Source organism: Ammodytes marinus (genome assembly GCF_949987685.1).
Source record: "Ammodytes marinus genome assembly, chromosome: 4".
Taxonomy (NCBI): Eukaryota; Metazoa; Chordata; class Actinopteri; order Uranoscopiformes; family Ammodytidae; genus Ammodytes; species Ammodytes marinus.
The window spans coordinates 22,383,188-22,405,526 of NC_137233.1; the positions used below are offsets into that span (position 1 = coordinate 22,383,188).

At 44.9% G+C, this 22,339-nt stretch overlaps 1 protein-coding gene across 1 annotated transcript; it reads right to left on the reverse strand.

Moving 5' to 3' along the window:
• Positions 1–212: 212 nt before the first annotated feature.
• Positions 213–3,060, reverse strand: LOC307249740 (uncharacterized protein; the record flags this gene model as incomplete). Its single annotated transcript, XM_080026593.1, has 3 exons — positions 213–328; positions 1,344–2,104; positions 2,753–3,060. 3 exons carry the CDS (start codon positions 3,058–3,060, stop codon positions 213–215), a joined length of 1,185 nt encoding a protein of 394 aa, XP_079882719.1.
• Between the last annotated feature and the right edge of the window lie 19,279 nt (positions 3,061–22,339).

The following is a 22,339-nucleotide window of genomic DNA, read 5'->3' on the forward strand; positions in this document are numbered from 1 at the left end:
TTTGTTCTATTTTTTTTTAAATAAAATATTTTTATTAACTCTTTTCTCAATATATGATTTTAAGATCTAGCATGCACCGACACAAATATACATACATTATGATACTTAATATAACAATTTTAATAACAATTTAATAATAATGAAGGAATCATCTCTTTTGTTTTGTGTGGGTGGTTCTTAAAAGAGCCGTTTTGGGGTTGTAGTGCACTGCACTAGATGATGGTGTTCTGCCACGAGAGGGACCCTTCTGCAGAGAAGTAAGCGGTGAAGGTCTCACGGATCCGGATGGCCTGTCTTGCTGGGTTGTTGGCAGCCACTCTCCCCAGCCCTGGCAGAGGCAACACCACACCACACTAGGGCTGGGCGATATGGACCAAATCTTATATCACGATATAGGTAATTGTATATCACGATATAGTATTTTTCCTTAAAATTCAATGGATTACAATAACCGTACTGAACTTTAATCACTTAAGATTATTTTCATCTTTTGCTTGGAACTTAAATTTCCATACAAAAGAGAAACTGGTGCAAAATACCACACCAGTCTGGCTTTAGTCAGTCAGTGCAAAATAAAAATGACAGCATCAACCAAAGAGCCTACATTTTACAATTGATAGTAGCCTATATCAAAATAATGAAAGACTTGAATTTTACTGCAGTATTTGCTCATCTTCATTTAAAAAAGCTGTCAAAATTAACTAATGAGCAAATGCCTGGTATTACTTTAACTCCAGCTTCAACACAAATAATATTTTCAAGTTTGACATGTTTTAAAGTTACATAAAACCAGCCTTGCTGGCTGTCTCCAACAATAACAGCACGGGGGTGAAGCCCCGAGTAGGCTAAAGATGTCATTATTAGCCAGCTAGCTCACGAGAGCTAACCCATGTAGTTTGCGGCTTAAAACAAGCCAATTCTGCGTCACGGCAACAGCACGCTGAAGCAGCAAGCAAGTTTCCTTTGCCCGATGACATTTTTGACCGTTAAAACCAGCTGTTCTGCCACCGTGACACGGAGTTGGTTTGTTAACTTTAGTGATGGCGCACCGAAGCTAGACCATGAGCTAGACAGCTAGAGCAACAGATGAGGCTTCTTCTGTTGCGGGTAGAGAAGCTGTATTGCAGCCCAGAACTCTGCAGCAGAGCCCCCGTGTGGCGCGGCGGTGTAACTGCAGTGTAATTATAGGGACTCGGAGGGACAGCTGCCTCCCGCTCCATATGCTCCCGCCACATCAACTTTGTATCTCCGCGATATAATTGGTATGGCCAAATCTCTCCCGGTAGACACTTTTATATCGTCCACGATATGATATCGTCATATCGCCCAGCCCTACACCACACCACTCGGGAGGCCCTCCCTCACTGCTGCTGTTGGTGCTGTTCTCCGGAGGAAGTTGTGCAGCACACAGGTGGCCTTGACGCATCTCTCCGCCAGCTCAGGACGGACCTCCATGACCCTCCTGTAGATCCGCCACTGAGAGGACAGCATGCCGAAGGCGTTCTCCACCACCAACCAAGCCCGGGACAGTCGGTAGTTGAAGACGCGCCGCTCTCGGGGGAGGATGCGTCCGGGGAATGGCCTCATGAGGTCGGTCCGTAGCGGAAAGGCCTCGTCCGCTACAAACACATGAGGCAGGGGTCCTCTCTGCGCATGCACTGACAGTACTCTGTCAGAAGGGAGCTTAAGATTGCCAGCACGGAGGGCCTGACCAAACGCTGAGTTGGCCAGGATTCCTCCATCACTGGTTCTCCCGTAGCCCCCCACATCGATGATGCGGAAGCAGTAGTCTGCGTCGACAACTGCCAAGAGAACGATGGAAAATGTTCCCTTGTAGTTTAAGAACTGCGAACCGGAGTTCGCAGGGGCCTTCAGAACTACATGCTTCCCATCGATGGCACCGCAACAGAGAGGGAAGTTCCACCGCTCCTCGAACTTCTGAGCAATCGCCCTCCAGTCCTCCGTGGTGGGCACCGCCATGAACTCCTCCACCAGGCAGTCCCAGATCTCCGTCACCCCATCGGACACGGTGGATGCCACGGTGGAGGCCCCGACCCGGAAGCTGTTGGCGATCGTGCGAAACGAGTCGCCAGTAGCCAGGAATCTGCAACACATGAATAATTTATTTTAGCCTTATTGAGAGTTTCAGTTGTATACCAAATCTGTAGGTCAATTATCTCACTGCACAGTTAAATGTCTTGACAAGTGTTTACACTGGATTTGCATCAGCTTATTTTACTTTCAAAAGCATGACAAGTAGGTCAATTTGGAATTTACTCACATAGTACAATAGGAGGAATGAATATGTTGGAGCCATGATGCATTCATTTATTTTGTTTGTATAAAACTGGTGACATGCATGTATATGAAGATTTGCCTTCATGTTGAAACACTGGGTGGAGCATTGACATAAATGCAGAGCAGGTAGGTGCAAGAGGGAAACGTGCAATGAGGAAAGCAAACTGTTTTATCACCATGTCGTGTCAGCACGCTTTCGTTTGACTTGTGTTGAATTTAACTCATTGAATATTGCCTGTGATGTCACAATGGCCTATGCCACGGGTTAGCATAGTGCACGATGCTTGAATAAATGGGTCACAACTCAAATATAAACAGAGCATTGGAAATAGACGTAGGCCTGTGCAATTTCAGAACACGCGCCCGAACAAGTTCTCCCCGTTATGTGGATAATGTTTGACTACAGAATGTGCTGCTTTTGATAAATGAATTGGGCTATGAAACCGCAACTTACCGGAGACAGATGGACAGGCGCTCCGCAGCTGGTATGGAGCGCCTGTAGTTGGTGTCCTGCCTGGACATCCTAGCACCAACCCGGGCTAGCAGGTCATCAAACTGGGCCCGAGTCAATCGAAAGTACCGCTGAAACCGGCCGTCATCCAGGCGGAGTTCCTGCAGCAGGTGGTGAAACTCACCCAACTGTGGCCGTCTGCGGAGGATGTCATGCACCCAAACACGGCGGCGTTTGGGTTTCCTCCGTTCCTCGGACTCCCACAAAAGATAGAGCGCAGCGATGGGGATGATAATCTCACAGTCAGCCATGGTTGATCAGCAATAGAAAAAGCGGGGGAAAATAAGTTTCGGGCGGGCCATGGACATATAAAGAAAGGGGCGGGCTCATCTAGCTACGTAGGCGCGATGGTGCGTTGGGCGCGTTGGACCATTTTTTGACACAAAATGACCAAGCGCCAGATCAGGTGCGTTGGGCGCTTTGGCCACCGCGCCCAACGCGTTTGGTGTGTTCGCACCTTTAGGGTCTGATGAAGACAGAGAGGCTAATGCAATGGAGGGTGGAGAAGCAGGAGCTTTTCACGGGGAGGAGAAATGCGGCCATCAAGGGCTTCGAGTGAGTTTATCTGAACATTTGATAAAAGGATCATTTATCATTGGACATATTAGACAATTTTTGGATTCCCTATCACTTTAGGATGTTTGTTGAGGAAAAAGGCCTGAAGGGCAAGGTCTTGGGGTAAAGAAGAAGTGGGAAAATTTAAAACAAAAGTACAAGGCCATTAAGGACCAGAACGGCAGGAGTGGGTCGAACCGCAAATCATGGAAATGGTACGACCAAATGGACGCCAATTACGGGCACAGACCGGCGAACAACAGGAGGGAGAGTGGCATCGACTCCGCCATGAGTTTGTTGGAGGCAATTGATAATGATGATGGTAAGTGTTTTTATGAACCCAGTCCATAGTCTGCTTGAAAGAAATATTCGATATTACTTATCACATTAGTACGCAGCTCTTTTTTTGAACAAACATGGATATATTCACCCTTAAACTTGTGTAAATGTAACAACGCTTATCTCCTCTACGCGGTGAGCTCGCTTGTTATTAGCACTCAACGCTAACTCCATGTTAATCTATATTCGCTCTAGCATATCAACAACGAATCTGTTGTGACTTTATGGTAGGAAGCTCATTTCGGAACAAACACGCATATGTGAACTGATTAATATGTTACTTGGTGTGCACTGTGCATTTAGCTTCAACACCGACACCGCCCACAGAACCACCTTCTGCAACGTCCAGCACCACTGGTACCACTGGTAAGAAATATTTCACATCAGCTTTTAGCTTCAATTGTATTTTCCCAATATTTAAAAAAAAAACTTGCTTTGGTTAACCACCTCCCATTTCTACCTGTCTTCATTGTTGTCTAGGCAAGAGAAAAAGGAGCCTGTATCAACAGGAGCACACAGCTCAGGGGCCTATTGCATAAAACTAGGATAAGGGATTAACCTATGATATTTTGGTTATCCTGGCTTGCGTTAGCCATGATCCGGTTGCATAAAAGCGGAGGGACATAAGTTACCATGAAGATATATCCTTTACGTTTAGCCTGGTCGGGACCAGGCTAAACGTAAAGGATAAACTTATTCTGTTGCCTGATTGGCTCAGTCAGCTGTCACTCCGATCTGAAATCAATGCGTTTAACAGAAGATTCCATGATCTTCTGTGTATTGCTTTATTTTCATTAGCCTGTTTTAAGGTACCACATAAAAGACTGCATTGTCATTTAGTTAAATAGTTCTTCTTTTTTATTTATTTAACCTGAACCATTTATAATTAACTTAATTATAATTAGATTAAGATGCAATGATGTAAATTATAATAATTGATGTTCAATATTGCAGGCTATATTTATACAATTGATTATCGATGGCAGATGACGTTGCAAGTGTGGGTCAAATAAATTCACTTTGTACTTATCACTATATCGAGGTGCATCTAAAACAAAATTCAATATCAATGAAAAACTCCTTTTTTCTGTAATTGAATTCAAAAAGTGAAACTTAAATATATTCTAGAAATTCATTACACATGGAGTGAAATTAATCTAGAATAAATATACTTTTTCAGAAGGTCGACATTTCTGTATTATAAATCCTTTTCCTGATTGCTTGTTTGTAACATTCTAATATTTTGAGATACTGGATTTTTTATTCCATGATCAATCAATCATCCAAAAAAAAGGCCTGACATATTTCACTTTGTGTAATGAATCTATGAAAGTTTCACTTTTTGAATGGACTTTCCATGATATTCATTTTTTTAGATGCACCTGCAGACTGCTCACTGTCAACTATTTTATCATAAAACAATGCAGGGACATCAAGAACAGTTGGCAGAGAATACATCTCCTGTATGAAATGAACTGCCCCCTCACTTACGGTTTAAACTAGCAAGGCATAGAGACAGTGCATGAAATAGGCCACGCCCATGGCCACGCCCATCGTGGGGGAAAACATTGAACAGCGTTCCGTTCACTTTGTATTGAAGGAGACCTGTCTTCTGCAAACAAACTTAATTAAAACTTAATCAAACATCCATTTAACGAAAAAACGTTACTTTCTTTAAAGCCACGACTCTTGTCTGTCTATACGAGCTGTTTTTGTGAAAAATAATTGAGTAATTTTCAATATTGAGGTGTTTTTGTCCGGTCGGACCCATCGTGGGGGAAACCGTTGAACACCGTTACGTTCACTTTGTATTGAAGGAGACCCGTCTTCTGCAAACACACGTAATTAAAACTTATTCAAACATCCATTTAACAAAAACACGTTACTTTCTTTAAAGCCACGACTCTTGTCTGTCCATACGAGCTGTTTTTGTGAAAAATGATTGAGTAATTTTAGATATTGAGGTGTTTTTTCCCGTCCGACCTGACTAGCCTACAGCAGAAGGCTAACATTAGCCTAGCATAAAGCATACATTAGTTAAGAGTTTTGTCTCGATATGGAAAATTACTCAATCAATTTTCACAAAAACAGCTCGTATAGACAGACAAGAGTCGTGGCTTTAGAGTATGTAACGTGTATTTGTGAAAGGCATGTCGTATTACGTTTTTATTAAGTTTGTTTGCCGAATACGAGTGTCATTCAATAGAAAGTGAACAGGGCGCTGTGAATTGTTTTCCCCCACGATGGGCGTGGCCTCAGATTATGACGCGTTATGCACTGTCTCTATTGTGGGAAAATGGGCCGTCTTTTCCATTTTTCCATCAGTAAATCTGTGTTCGATCTTTGGGTCTACTTCTGAAAGCTGTGGGCTGGCACTTAACAGAATTACTTACACCTGGCTTGACAAAGCGGCTCCTTTACATCCTGGATTGGCGTTTATGCAATTGACTAATCCAAAGTGCCCAGGCTAGACTTTGTCAAGGCTGGTTTTATCAATCATCCTGGATGTCTTTATTCCACTTTTATGCAATAGGCCCCTGGTGACGGACTCTCTCAAAGACATGCACGCTGATGACATACAGTCATATGAAAAAGTTTGGGAAGCCCTCTCAGCCGGCATTATAATTGACTCTGCTTTCACAAAAAAAATATAAAAGTGGTATGTCTTTAATTTACCAGGAACAGCTAAGTACTGGGATGTTTTCCGAACAAAGATTTTTTGAAAAGCAGTATTTGGTTGTATGAAATAAAATAAAATGTGAAAAACTGGCTGTGCAAAAATATAGGAACTAGTGCTGTCAAACGATTAATATATTTAATCGCGATTAATCGCATCAATGTCATAGTTAACTCGCGATTAATCACGATTAATCGCATTTGTATTACTTCTAGCCTGTCCCTTGATTTCTTTATGCTCTTATCACACCCATTCTGATTATGACATTAAAGAAGAAATACACCGAATTACAATGATGCCTACACCATTGTAATTCAGTGTAGCCTATTTCTTCTACAATATCACAACTTGCAAATCAATGCAAATAACAGGCCCCCCCCCTGCACTCCACCCCTAGAACAGCATTCACAAACATATTGGAACATATTTTTTTTATTTAAAAACCAAACCATAAAACAACATAGGGTATATAAAACAAATAAGTATTAAAGCTAAATTAAACTGCTTGTTGTAGGCCTAAATGGGAGTTCTTCATCCACGGCTTATTTCAGACTGTGTGGAGTGGACACACTGCCTGCGTGCAGGTGGTTGCCATGGTGCTGCTGCAGCCGAGGCTTCGTAGCGAAAATTAAAGTGAAAATGAATGACTGGCGGCTGCCACTAACATTCATGGAGGTTTTGGTGTGCGTGCAGGGTTATAAGTAGGACTTTTGCAAATTACAGGCTTTCTTTACTGTTCGTTTCCGCGAGGTCCCAGACTCACACACGGAAGACTAGTAAAGGTACGCGTAGCTGAGCTAGGAAGTGCTAGGTTCCGGTTTCTGCTTCAAAATAAAAGTCAGAATTGACTTGACGTTTCGCCGTTTTGCCAGTTACATTATTTTATTGTGAAATTACGCTGTAGGACATGTTCCGTTTGAATTGACAGTAACTTACCTTCGAGCCATATGCATAGTTTGTAGTGTTTCAGTTGTTCTAACATTAATAGTTGATACAACAGCATGTGAAACAACAACCACAACATTTCCTAGGCCATGACGAGCGTTAATCGCGCGATAAAAAAATTGACGCCGTTAAAATGGGTTTGCGTTAACGCCGTTAATATCGCGTTAAACTGACAGCACTAATAGGAACCCTTGTGGTTTTGTTGATTTTAATGCCTGTAACAGCATGTACAACTAATGACTTTAAACACAAAGTTGGTTGGATTATGTTGTTAAGCCTTGAACCTCTGTGATGTCTGTTTAATCATGAGAAAATGTATTTTAGGTGCCTACATGCAAGTTGCACTTCTCTTTGACTCTCTGCTGAAGTGAGACAGAATGGGATCATCAAAACAGCTCCCAAAAGATCTGAAAAACAAAGATTGTTCATTGTCATGGTTTAGGGGAAGGCTACAAGAAGCTTTCCCAAAGGTTTCAATTGTCAATTTCGACTGTAGGGAACGTTGTCAGGAAATGGAAGGACACAGGCATAGTGGCAGTTAAACCCAGGCATGGCAGACCAAGAAAAAAACAGGAGCGGCGTAGGTGGAGGATTGTGAGAATGGTTGCACACAACCCACAGATCACCTCCAAAGGCCTGCAAGAACATCTGGCTGCAGATTGTGTATCTGTACATCGTTCAACAATTCAGTGCAATTTGCACCAAAACATCTGCTTTTTATAAAGATCAAATAACTTAATTTTTGTCTCATCAGTCCAAAGCATTTTCTTCCAATATGAAGCTGGCTTGTCTAAATGAGCTTTTGCATACTCCATGCAACTGTATCTGTGGCGTGGGCGCAGAAAGGGCTTCCTTCTCATCACCCGGCCATACAGATGTTTTGGTGCAAATTGCACTGAATTGTAGAACCATGTACAGATACACAATCTGCAGCCAGATGTTCTTGCAGGTCTTTGGAGGTGATCTTTGGGTTGTGTGCAACCATTCTCACAATCCGCCGCATATGCCGCTCTTGTACTTTTCTTGGTCTGCTAGACCTGGGTTTAACTGCAACTGTGCCTGTGTCCTTCCATTCCCTGACAACGTTCCTTACAGTAGAAATTGAAAAAACTCCCGGTGGCTCCAGCAGCAGCTGTGTGGAGTGTGAACCTCAAACTGCATCTTAACTAACTGAGTCAAGTGACAATTGTCCCTATTGTTTCCGCGATCACAGAATCGTGGACGGAATCACGGAATTGAGCAATAAAAACGCAATCTACTTTTTAACACGGCATATCACAGAAAATGACATAATTTGACTGAAATGCCCAGCCCTGAAATTCACCCGCTTTAAAACAATCTATGTTTCAAAACATGCGAACATGGCGAAGCGGCTTCACAATAATCCGCCTTCGCTTGTAAGAAAATTTAAGAAACACGACACTACACTCCAGGTGAGTCATACTAACATAGCATTGTTGACATTTTCATTTATGCAGGACCTCTGCCAATGGGAAAGTGAAGAGGAGAGTGTCCTGATGGATCAGCCCAGATCCAGTGTTGACATGCAACACATGCAGTGATGGATGGTCTGAAAGGTATTCATACAAAGAAGAATTACTTGTGTTTTTTATGTCAGTAATTGTATCGATAGGAGCCTTATCTCTCATATATCTGTGACTTGTGTTTTTTTTTTCTTAATGCAGAAATACCAGCCTTAGAACTTAAACTCCTTGCTTTAGCTGTTATGTCTCTGTAGTCTCGACCCACATTTTGCACGTACTGTATTTGATAGAAACTGTTTTTTCCATTTCAGCATGCAGTTGTTCAGAAATTATACTTGAATTTATTGAAGGCCACTTGCAGAAATTACAACTTAATTAATATTTGGCATTCAATAGTTTGGCTCTGTCTTTTAAGAAATGCATTCCAGCAACGTATTCCTAATACCATTTCTAATAATTGACTAACTCTATTTCCTGGACACAGATTTCCCTGGGCAACACGGGGGTGCAGGTCAGCAAAACCTGTTTCAAAAGACTAAACCGAACAAGAATGTCCCTGTTCACACAGGACTTAGCTGTGCTCATCTTTGGGCGGGATGTTTTGGCATCATCGACTCTCACAGGAAAACCGGGGCTTACTGGAACAGCGAAAGAGCAGCTAAATACGGAAAAGCTGAGTGCCCTTGTTGGTAAGTATTGGTTAAGTCTATTTTTCCTTATTATCATTTAGTTTTTATGCCTCTACCCTTGTCTTGGCCATAGCCAGAAGCAACATGTTTCAGATTGCTCTCATGTATGTATGCCCCCTTCTTGCTAATGTGATAACTCTGGAAAAGCTTGATTTGTAACACCATTTTATTTGTCCTTTTCTATTTTACAGATACAGTTATTGCTGAATGTCCAGGAACAAATGTGTCTGATGTGAGGGCAGTGATTCGGAGAAAATGTAACAATGAGAATTTTGTGAGCAAAAAGAAACAGTAAGCAGTAACATCAGTAACTGTTTGTAATCGGTTTTGTTTGTTTGTTCTTTGGTGGACATACATTTTTAGTTTAAAACAAACTGTGTGAATGTTTCACATGTAAAAGTTTCAAAAGTCAGTCTAAAGGTGCGAACACACTGCACATCGCCGCGCGGCGAGTTTACATAGAAAGTCAATGTATTTCGAGCGCCGCCGCGCGAATCGGCGGCCGGCGGCGAGCGGATCACGCGGCGCGGCCAGGGGCGGCGCGGCGCGAATGCTGCGGCCGCCGCAGAAGTTGAAAATATTGAACTTTTCGCCGCCGGCCGCGATAGCCAATCGGCGTTGAGCTCCTCCCGACATCACTCGGGTGAGTCTGCTGAGCTACAAGACACGTGAAACCTGGCTGGCGGTGCAGTCGGGAAAGGAGGGATGAAGGGAAAAAAGAAGGAAAAGACAGAGAGACAGAGAGAGAAAGTTCCAACACATGGATAAAATGTATGACAGCAGTTTAATGAGACACCTTTTAGTAAAAGGAGCAAGGAATAGACTCACATTATAGAAGAGAGAAGGAGAGAAAGCCAGGGAAGATGTACTGCAGATGAGTGAATATGCAGAGACAATAAAAACTAAATACACAACTGACACTTCCAAACATTTCCCTAAACATCTGAAAATCTGTTTGGGTTTTCTCTACATGTTGATATGCCGGTGTGAATGTGTAGCACGGCCATGGATACATATGTGCGTGTGTGTGTGTGTGTGGGCGGGTCATTCTATAGAAATGGTCACTTTCCTGTCCCTGCATTATTCACCAGGAAAAGTGCTCTAAAGTGTTAAACAATGACATAAAATATACATGATTTTGTTTTATTAAAGTGTGTTATTGTTATTAAACCATGCATAAGACAGTTATAATGCATTTTTTTATATATATATATCTTGAAAATCTGGTTAGTGCCATGAATTTGGCTTGTCCCTCGGGTAAGGAGTCATGGTTCAGTGACATATTTTGAATTTAAATACATTTTTCTCCTGTTTTAAAGATCATAATACAAAGTTAAGTGTTATAGCTATGTAGGAAAATACTTAAAAAAATTAAAATATCCATAAATAATTTAAATAATTTACAAAAAATAGCTGTCCCTTGATTTCATGTCACTGGTGTTACTATTTGTAAAACCTCTTATTTTGAAAAACTACTTCATCTCTGCAAACATCTTTCGGGGTGAAGAGTTCATTGGAGGCGGGGCCATTTTGAAGAGCACATGGTAAGTCAGCACCTTCTCTTCATATGTTGACAATTTTAAGATTTAACGAGTAATTTCATGTGAGGACTTAAGATGCGTCACTGGTGTTATATAGTTTATAGTAAGGGGAAAGGAAATTTTATTAAAATAATTGATAAAATTGTATGATAAGCTGATATATTTACAAGTTAAGAAGTGTGGTTTTGCCTGCAATGTCCACCATCTTGAATAGGCCATCTTGTCTGTCGATGTGTCACTGGTGTTACTGTCACTGGTGTTACTGTTCTAGCTAGTAACACCAGTGACCAGTGGGTAACACCAGTGACGATCAGTAACACCACAAATCTTTCCTTATCTTTCCCCCAAATAAATAGATAGGTCAGCATTTACATAAAACAGACTTGTTAACATTTCATTGCTGTTTCAATATTGTAACCATATGACTATCATTTTTATAGATATGGCAAAGTTGAGTGCAGCTGAAAAGCAAAGACTCTACAGACAGCGTAGGGATGCTGACCCAGAACGCAGAGCAGCCTACCTTGAAAAAAAGCAACAAACTTACTTAAATGATATAGAAACTCAAAAAAGAAAGAGAGTGAAGGACCTCACAAAAAGGGAGAAAAGACAAGCACAAAAGAAATGGCGGGTCAGACAGGCAAAGCACAGAGAGAAAGCCAGAGCAGGAAAAACTCCTCCACCAACTCCAGACAGCGAACCCAGAAGTTCAAGGTCAAAATTAAGATAGTGTAACTGCAAGTTCACACTCTCTCTCTCTCTCTCACACACACACACACACACACACACACACACACATAAATGAAGGTCTATACAATATTTGTCACATGGCTATAGAATGTATTATTGTTTCAATACGTGACACAGGCCAAAATATTGTACAATTACACTGTATTCCATCTTTCTTTGTTACAGACAAAAAATCCAGGCGCGGAGAGTGCACAGGAGTGAAGGACAGAAATGGCAAAGAAAATGTCAGAAGTTGCATGAGAAGTTGGAAAAGCACAAAAGACTACACGACAAATACAAAAAACGCTGGCACAGATTGCAGGGTAAAGGTCGAGACATTGACAGCCCAAGAAAGAAGGCAAAAAAAACACTACAAGGCAGTCCTAAAAAGACTCTCATCTTCCACTATGCTCTCTTGGGGGAGCTAAGAGCAAAGTACAAAGCAGCCAAAGCCAACAAAGACAAGAAGGCATTTGTAAATATACTGTCAGGAAAGCTCATCAGGAAATACAAATTAAGAAAGTTGTGTGAGCAGAGCATTGGATTTTCATACAAGGCCTTGAAGCCACCAGCCCCTTGCCGCCAAACTAACCGGAGAGCAAACCAGAAAGCTGTGAAACAGTTCTACCTCAGAGATGACGTGAGCAGGCAAACTCCTGGCAAGAAAAACACCATCACAGTGAGGAAAATCAAGAAACAGCGCAGACTCCTTTGTGATACCCGGAAAAACCTCCACAGGAGATTTGTTGCTGAGCAGGGGCAAGTCTCCTATTCGTTCTTCTGCAGGGAGAAACCATTCTGGGTTGTGACACCAAAGGAGAGAGACAGAGAAACTTGCCAATGCAAGACACACAAGAACTTGCAGTTCATTGTGGACAAAATGCACAAACTTCGTCTTTTAACTTCCAACAGTCTTGAGGAGTTGGCGGATAGCACAGTCTGCAACAGTTCAAAAGCATGTGCCTATGGTGCATGTAAAGACTGTGAAACCTCCACTGTGCCACTGACCAGATCCCAGTCCAACACAGAGGTGTCTCTCACGCAATGGTGCCTGGAGAAGACAGACAGAGCAGGTGAAGAAGAGAAAGGCAGCTTCATCACTGTAAAAAAAAATATAGCCCTAACAGAAGAAGATCTGACAAACGAATTTGAAGATAGACTCTTTAAATTCAGGAGACATCTGTTCAACATCAGATGGCAGTACAGCATCTACCGGACCCTCCGAGAAAACCTGACTAATGACTGTCTGATCCATATAGATTTTAGTGAAAACTATACATGCAAGTATGCATCAGAGATCCAGTCAGTTCACTTTGGGGGGTCACACAATCAGGTGACGCTTCACACTGGTGTCCTCTATGTGCCAGAGGAGCCCCCCATCTCCTTCTGCACCGTCTCACCAAGCAGAAGACACGATCCAGCAGCTATCTGGGCTCACCTGGACCCCATCCTTGGCATGGTGAAAGACCAGTACCCTGCAGTGCAACACATTAACTTCTTTAGTGATGGCCCCACCTCCCAATATAAACAGAAGGGCAACTTCTACATGGTAGGGACTGAGCCTTACAAGAAGGGCTTCCAGAGCACTACATGGAATTTTTTTGAGGCTTCACATGGTAAGGGTGCTCCGGATGGAGTAGGGGGCTCACTAAAGAGGTCAGCTGACCTTTTGGTCCATCACGGGAAAGACATAACAGATGCAATGTCTTTCTACAAGGAGTTGAAGAAATGTGGCAGTCAAATACAGTTGCATTATGTCAGTGAGGAAGATGTAGAAAGAAAGGCACAGGAGATGTCTGAGGTACCTCTGGTAACTATAAAAGGAACCATGCGAATGTACCAGGTATTAAGCACCACACCTGGCATCCTAAAATACAGAGACATAAGTTGTGTCTGTCAAGCAGCTCAAGGTGTGTGGGACTGCCCATGTTATGGACTCCAAACAGTCACTCTCCCGACAGTGCTAGCCCATGACCTCTCACCTCCACATCAACCAGATGTCACCAACCCGGCTCCACTTCGACCAGATGTTATTGAGTCTCAGCACAGTGGACAGTGGTGTATTGTGAGTTATGACGAGCAACCATACCCTGGCATTATAATTGAAGTCGAAGAACATAGTATCAAGGTGAAGTGCATGCACAAGAATGGAGTGAACAAGTTTTTCTGGCCGAGCCCAAGAGAAGATGTCAACTGGTATGGGGATGAGCAAATTGTTTGTCTGATGCCAGCGCCACTGCCAGTGAACAAAAGGTCTGTTCAAATTTGCCACAACATCTGGAAATACTTGGAGGAGCACATGAATGTGTGATAGTGGCAGTTTTACATATCACACAACAAACAAATGCGTACATCGCTATATCAAACACACACCACTCCTCCTTAACACACACACAAACATACTCACACACCACTATACCAAGCACACGCATACAAATACTCAGACCATGAAAATTGTTCTATTTTATACGTTCATTTGTATGGGTCCATCATCATTGAGTGCAACCCCTGTTCCAAAATTTAGATTTTTTATATTTGTTGTTCTGTCAGCCGCCTCTTTCATACTCATTCCTAGGTTGCTAAGTTCATGAATTACTGTAATGAATTTTATGTTTACATATTGTGTTATAAATACATATTTGAATGAAACAAATAATTAAATGTGAAATTATTTGAGATGAAATACTAATAAATTGATGATATCTGTTTCAAACATTGTCTGTTGTACGATTTCCTTCACATTGTGTCACTGGTGTTACAGTGCGTCACTGGTGTTACTCAGTGCCAATTAATTCTTAAGTTATGTAAAAAAGTGTAAAAAAAATTCTTAATAATGTCATTAAACTTTTCTTTCTTTGATTATATTTGCAAATTAAATAGTCCAATTACATCCCAGGAAACCTGAATTCTCATCTAAAACATCGGTAACACCAGTGACAACACCAGTGACAAAAAGGCAGACCAAGCATTTTTTAATGTAATATTGTGGCGTGTAGAGACGGGAGTTGGAGGCGGAGTGTCAAAAGACGGAGCTAACTGCTTTAATGACATTAATACACTTGTCGAGTAACAACAACGGAGCAGACAGTAAACTCTTGATAGTCTCAAAACGCCAACAAGACAAAACAGGAAATTCCCCCAGTCATAACAGTTCCCCCGGAACCCCGGAACTTCAGTTCCATAGGTGAATTATGTAAGATCACTACACAAGCCCCCCCAGAATTCACCCATAGTCAAAGTCCCCGTGCCGGAAAGGCACGATGGCCCGGCCGCGACTAGAACGAGTGGCAGGGGCCGAAGAGGGGAGGGGCGTGGCGGGTGCGGCAGGACCAAGCCCAGGACTGGGCGGCAACGGCACCGACAAGGCGGCAGGGAGCCCAGCGGGGCGTGGCAACGGGGGGCGTCCACGGCGCGGAGCCTGGGCCAACTCCAACGGTCTGGAAATGTCCACGTGGGCAGGCTTGATCCTGTCGACAGAGACAGTCTCGGGCCTACCACCGACGTCCACGACCAGGCTCTTATCCCCGTGTTGCAAGACCCTAAACGGCCCGTCATAGGGGGGGCGCAACGGTCCACGGTGGGCGTCGTGGCGGATGAACACAAACTCCGCCGTGTGCAGATTGGGTGGCACCAGGGAAACGGGGGTGCAGTGATGCGAAGTGGGGACGGGTGCGAACTGCTTGGCGACCTCCAGCAGAGAGGACCGCTGCCTGGCCGCCGACCAGGGTGTTGTGGCGTTCGGAATGAAATCCCCTGGAACTCGCAGCACCTGACCGTAGACTAACTCGGCAGACGAGGACTGCAGGTCCTCCTTAGGCGCCGTCCGGAGCCCCAGCATCACCCAGGGAAGTTTGTCCAACCAGTTGCCGTCCGTCAAACTGGCACGCAAGGCCGCCTTCATGGAGCGATGGAACCGCTCGCACAAACCATTAGCCTGAGGATGGTATGCGGTAGTGCGATGCAGTTTAACCCCCAGATCCTTGGCAACCACATTCCAGATCTCCGAGGTAAACTGTGCACCCCGGTCGGAGGAGAGGTCCGAAGGTGTCCCAAAGCGCGCGACCCACGTGCCGATAAACGCACGGGCCACATCGGAAGACGATGTCGAGGTGAGTGGCACAGCTTCAGGCCAACGCGTCGTCCTGTCCACCATCGTGAGGAGGTGGGTGAAACCATGCGAAGGGGGGAGTGGCCCCACCAGGTCGATGTTGACATGGTCGAACCTCCTACCAGGGACGACGAATGGCTCCAACGGGGCCTTGGTGTGGCGGTGCACTTTTGCACGCTGACAGGACACACACGAGTCGACCCAGGCCCGTACGTCCTTCTTCAGTCCTTTCCAGACAAACTTCTGAGAGACCAGCCTCACGGACGCCCTCCTACCGGGATGGGACAGGCCGTGTATTGCCTCGAAAACAGCCCGCTGCCAGCCGGCAGGGACCAGTGGCCTGGGCTGGCCGGTGGAGAGGTCACACCATAACCTGACCCCTGAGTCGCCGATCGCCACTTTTTCCAGGCGCAGCCCGGTGTCCGAGTCTTTGAGGGACTGAAAACCGTGGTCCGTGGCCTGTTCCGCACTCATACGCGAGTAGTCGAGATCCAGCTGCACCGCGCCGACGATCACTCTGGAGAGGCAATCCGCGACCACGTTGGATTTGCCAGCGATGTGCCTGATGTCCGTGGTATACTCAGAGATGAATGACAGCTGGCGCTGTTGGCGGGCGGACCACGGCTCGGCTACCTTGGACATGGAGAACGTGAGGGGTTTGTGGTCCACAAAAACCGTAAACTGACGGCCCTCCAGGGCGAAGCGGAAATGACGGATTGCCAGCCAGACGCCGAGCAGCTCCCTGTCGAAAGTACTGTATTTGCGCTCCCGGGGTACCAGCTGGCGGCTGAAAAAGGCGAGCGGTTGCCAGGCGCCACCGTCCCACTGCTCTAACACCGCGCCAACCGCGTAGTCGGACGCGTCGGTTGTGAGGGCCACCTGAGCACCGGGCAACGGGTGGACCAACAACGCGGCCCGGCTCAATGCAGTCTTAGTGTCCTCGAACGCTCTGTCCCTCTCTGCAGTCCAGTCGACGTCTTGGCCGGGCGCCTTGTCCTTGAGGGCCTCATACAGCGGGCGCATAGTGTGGGCCGCCCGGTGTATGAATCGGTGATAGAAGGTGACCATCCCCAGGAACTCCCGGAGCCCCCGGGCCGAACGTGGGCGGGGAAAGTTGGAAACAGCCTCCACCTTCGACGGAAGGGGAACGGCACCATCCCTGTTGATGAGGTGCCCGAGGAACTGGATGGACGGCACCCCAAAAACACACTTCGCCGGGTTAATGATCAAGCCGTGGCGGTCGAGCCTTGTGAAGAGGGCCCGGAGGTGTGTGAGGTGCTCCTCCTCCGAGGAACTGGCGACCAGGACATCGTCCAAGTAGACGAAGATGAAAGGCATGTCCCTCAGCGCCGAGTCCATCAGCCGCTGGAAGGACTGGGCCGCGTTTTTCAGGCCGAATGGCATCCTGAGGAACTCAAACAACCCAAACGGAGTGACCACAGCTGTCTTCGGGACATCCGCAGGGTGCACCGGAACCTGGTGGTAGCCCCGCACAAGGTCGACTTTGGAAAACAGGAGCTTCCCCGCCAGATGCACGGAGAAGTCCTGAATATGGGGCACTGGATAGCGGTCGGGCGTGGTGGCGTCATTCAGGCGGCGGTAGTCTCCACATGGGCGCCAGCCGCCATCCTGCTTCGGAACCATGTGGAGTGGCGAGGACCACGGACTGTCGGAACGGCGAATGATGCCCAGGCGCTCCATGTTGGCGAATTCAGCCTTAGCAACCGCCAGTCTCTCCGGAGCGAGCCGTCGGGCCCTGGCATGGACAGGGGGCCCTTTCGTCTCAATATGGTGCTCCACACCGTGTTTCGTCGACGTGGACGAGAAGGTTGGTTGCAGCAGGCTAGAGAACTCTCTGAGCAGCCGCTGGTACTTGTCACCCTCAGAGAGCGAGCTAGAAAGGCCGTCGTATGTCCCCTCATCGCAGACACATGCGAACGAGGAGAAGGTCAATGCGTCCACCAGGCGCTCGTTCTTGACATCAACCAGCAGCCCGTGTGCGCACAGAAAATCTGCGCCGAGGAGGGGGAAGGAGACGTCGGCTGTAACAAAATCCCATGTGAACCGTTGACCTCCAAAACATAAATCCACAGACTTCGTGCCATACGTTCGGATCGGGGTGTCGTTGGCAGATGTCAAGGGAGGGCCGTGCAACCCGCCGGCGGCGTCGTCCACCGTAGCCGGCACCACGCTCCTCTGTGCACCGGTGTCGCAAAGGAATTTACGCCTGGAGAGGGTGTCCACGATGAACAGCAGCCGGCCCTTTGTGCCTGCGCTCACGGCCACTACTGAGCGCAGGCCTTGGCGTTTCCCGCCGCGTTGAAAGTGCACGGAGAGCGGCACTTTTTTGCCTTGGCCCCGAAACGTGCATGGAAATAGCACAAGCCCGCAGCGGTAAGGCTGTCGGTGGACGCGTGTCCTCCGCCAAGGGGAGCGCTGCTGCCCGCACGAGTGTAACTGCGTGTCGGGGCCAGCACATCCGGGGCGAAACGCTGGGTGGCCAGAAAGAACCTGTCTGCCTCCTCTGCCAGAGCCCGTGGCTCCGTGATGGATGTATTCGCGAGCGCTGTCTGGACGTGTGGTGGCATGTGTCGCAGGAAGAGTTCGATGAAAAGGAAATTTGGTACCTCCGTGCCCAGCAGGTTTAACATCATTTCCATATGTTCGGAGGGTTTGCTGTCCCCCAGGCCTTGAATGGCAAGAAGACGCCGGGCTCTTTCCGATCTTGACAGTTCAAAGATTTTGAGGAGGTAAGCCTTGAGCCCTGCATATTTATTTTGGGCAGGAGGAGATGTAATAAAGCTTACTGCCCTGGCTGCAGTGGAGCTCTCCAGTGCTGAGACGACGTGGTAATAGCGTGTGGCATCATCCGTAATCCCACGGAGGGTGAACTGAGCCTCTGCCTGTGCGAACCACGTTGCCGCGGACGTCTCCCAGAACTTCGGCAGTTTGAGAACGATGGAAAGCGCCATGCTGTTGCGATCGATATTCAAATCAGTCTCGGAATCTTCAGCGGGACTGACGTCAGGGTCACCAATGTGGCGTGTAGAGACGGGAGTCGGAGGCGGAGTGTCAAAAGACGGAGCTAACTGCTTTAATGACATTAATACACTTGTCGAGTAACAACAACGGAGCAGACAGTAAACTCTTGATAGTCTCAAAACGCCAACAAGACAAAACAGGAAATTCCCCCAGTCATAACAGTTCCCCCGGAACCCCGGAACTTCAGTTCCATAGGTGAATTATGTAAGATCACTACAATATAATATTATAATAAAATATTAAAATACATTAAGCTGTAATTTATGTTGATTTATAATGGTAAGTGGTTAACTGTTATGTGACCATGTTTAAGTTGTTAAAAAAAGAATACAAATGAAACATGAAATTGCTGTTCAAAAAGATACCATTTTCATAGAATGACCCGGCGGGTTGTGTGTGTATGTGTGTGTGGGCGCATGTGTGGGTGTGTTTACGAAGCTTGGGTGGCAGGTGGCTGGGAGAAATGTGTGAGAGGTACGGTGGCCCTGAGAGGTCACAGCACGCAACATCAGAAAACACATGCAAGAACACAAAACACCAGCAAATTAGGCCACAACACAACGGAAATAGGCCACAACACGACGGAAGTGTTTCCAGAGGACACTTAAAAGTGATGCACACGTCCTGGCAGGCTTGTTGTTTACGCATATTTTGACTATGATTTTGACTCACAGTGCTATTAAGGTTATCTTTCCGTCTACACTAGCCTACGCTGTGTAGCAAATGTTGGCAATCTAAAAGTGTGATTAAAGCCGTTTACTGGACTGTGGAGGAGAAGACTGAGACACCATCTGTCCGAAATGTAAGTAGCCATATTTTTTTAATAATCATGGCCCATTGTTAGTTGAATGTCTGTGATGTCCTTTATCATATCCCTCCTAATAACCAACACTGACTGAAATTAGATAATGCTGTGGGGTTTAGTAGTTAGCGTTAGCGTCCGCTAGCTTAACCGTTAGCTTTAGGCTAACCGTTTGAGCTGTGGAGTCTTTGGCAATGACTGTTGTCGCCTGCGGCTCGTTTTTGTAAACTCACATTAGACCTGCAATGAAGGTCCCTGTGTTAAAAACAAATGGTGAAACTGACTGGTGTGCTGGAAACTGTAAAGAGTATTTTTTTAATAGCTTCAGGCTGCTACCTGCTAGCTGTCTGACTAAGCAGTCTGACTGTATCTCCAGTGTAATGTGTATACAGACAAGAATACTCTAAGTTGCCTCTGCTGGTGTTTGTTTCCTGTCCAAACATCACAGTATCACTCAGAACTAGTTTCTTATTGAGCCTGATCTGATTTGATGAAGTGTCCGTTGACCCACCCGGACCTTCACACAGCTATCTGTTCCATCAGAGGACGTGTTCACTGGGTGGGACAGTGGTCTTCTTCAGGGATACCAGCAACAACAGCAGCAACATCTATGACATGAGCTTTATTACCAGCTGACAAAACAGCATACAAGAAGTCCTTCACCTACATGATCTGGACAGTTACATAAAAGTTATGGCTTTTATCCGTTTGAATTATGTAGACTTATTATTTCCATTTCACTGGCTATGAATAAACTGCTTTATTTTTAAGGATGGTGTTGGTCATTTTAAAATGTAATAATACTGTCTTATCAGAGAAATCTACAGAGAAATAAAGGGTTGAAATGAGAAACGTATAATTCTATGCATGTAGATCGGTCAGAAATCTTAGTCCAACATCCTGACTATGAAAATGTGACTTTCAAGTAATCCTTTACTACAGGTAGCAAACGGTGACAGTAAGGAACACAATCCATTTTTTTAACAGTAAAACTTTATTATGAATGGGATAACAACACAAATGATACATTATCTACTAGATATTGAAATGGTGTCAAATCATTTGCAGCTCTGACAAGCCATCTAAAGCATTATTTCAAAAATACATTTTACAAAAGATAATGCCTTTCCAGCGAATCTTGACATGATTCATGATATATTCTTTTGCAGCCTCATTATGGTTACTGTTAACTATTACATTACGTAACATGCTATGTAAGAGCCAATTAGCGCTCTTGTATAAAGTAGGAACCAATCTTTGGTTCCACAGTTGCTACCCAGACATTGAAACAGTTTTTGAACACACACAACCCACGTTACGTCAGGGTCTATGTTGGGTTTAGAGTTTGTAGCAAAAGAAAGTGAAAATTAATGAAACAAATGTTTTAAACTGCAAAAAAGACGGGCCTTTACATGTAACATCAGCATCGCTTCACAACCAAAGCTTTTTCACTCCACTGGGCTGTAGGTCATTCCTCCGTTGAACATGTAAAGACAAACGTAAAACAGGGTGTATTTTACCAGAGAGTTAATGCATAAATACTTAGTTCATATTCTGTTATTGACTGACATATTTAAACTGTATTTACCGTGAACACGTCCTCTGATGGAACAGATAGCTGTGTGAAGGTCCGGGTGGGTCAACGGACACTTCATCAAACACAGGCTCCCTCAGGTCACTCACATCTGTAAAACATGGCACATCCAATGTAACATCATGTACATCATACATCTGTAGTTATGGCAAAGCTACAGACAGAGATTAGTTTTTTCTTCCATTATAAAATAAGATAGGCTACTAATAAATTCAGTATAGCCCTGGCTCAATAAGAAACTAGTTCTGAGTGATACTGTGATGTTTGGACAGGAAACAAACACCAGCAGAGGCAACTTAGAGTATTCTCGTCTGTATACACATTACACTGGAGATACAGTCAGACTGCTTAGTCAGACAGCTAGCAGGTAGCAGCCTGAAGCTATTAAAAAAAATACTCTTTACAGTTTCCAACACACCAGTCAGTTTCACCATTTGTTTTTAACACAGGGACCTTCATTGCAGGTCTAATGTGAGTTCACAAAAACGAGCCGCAGGCGACAACAGTCATTGCCAAAGACTCCACAGCTCAAACGGTTAGCCTAAAGCTAACGGTTAAGCTAGCGGACGCTAACGCTAACTACTAAACCCCACAGCATTATCTAATTTCAGTCAGTGTTGGTTATTAGGAGGGATATGATAAAGGACATCACAGACATTCAACTAACAATGGGCCATGATTATTTAAAAAATATGGCTACTTACATTTCGGACAGATGGTGTCTCAGTCTTCTCCTCCACAGTCCAGTAAACGGCTTTAATCACACTTTTAGATTGCCAACATTTGCTACACAGCTTAGGCTAGTGTAGACGGAAAGATAATCTTAAAGGCCTACTTCACCGGTTTGAATATGAAGGTGTATTGAATTCTGAGATCCTATGTAGTATAAATGTGCAAAAAAAATTGAAATTGGTTCATCCTAGCCTGAGAAAAGGCAGAAAGAGTGTTTTTTTAACCCTATATTAATCTTACTGTGACATCACAGTAAGATAAATATAGGGTTAAAAAAAAAACCTTACTTTGTA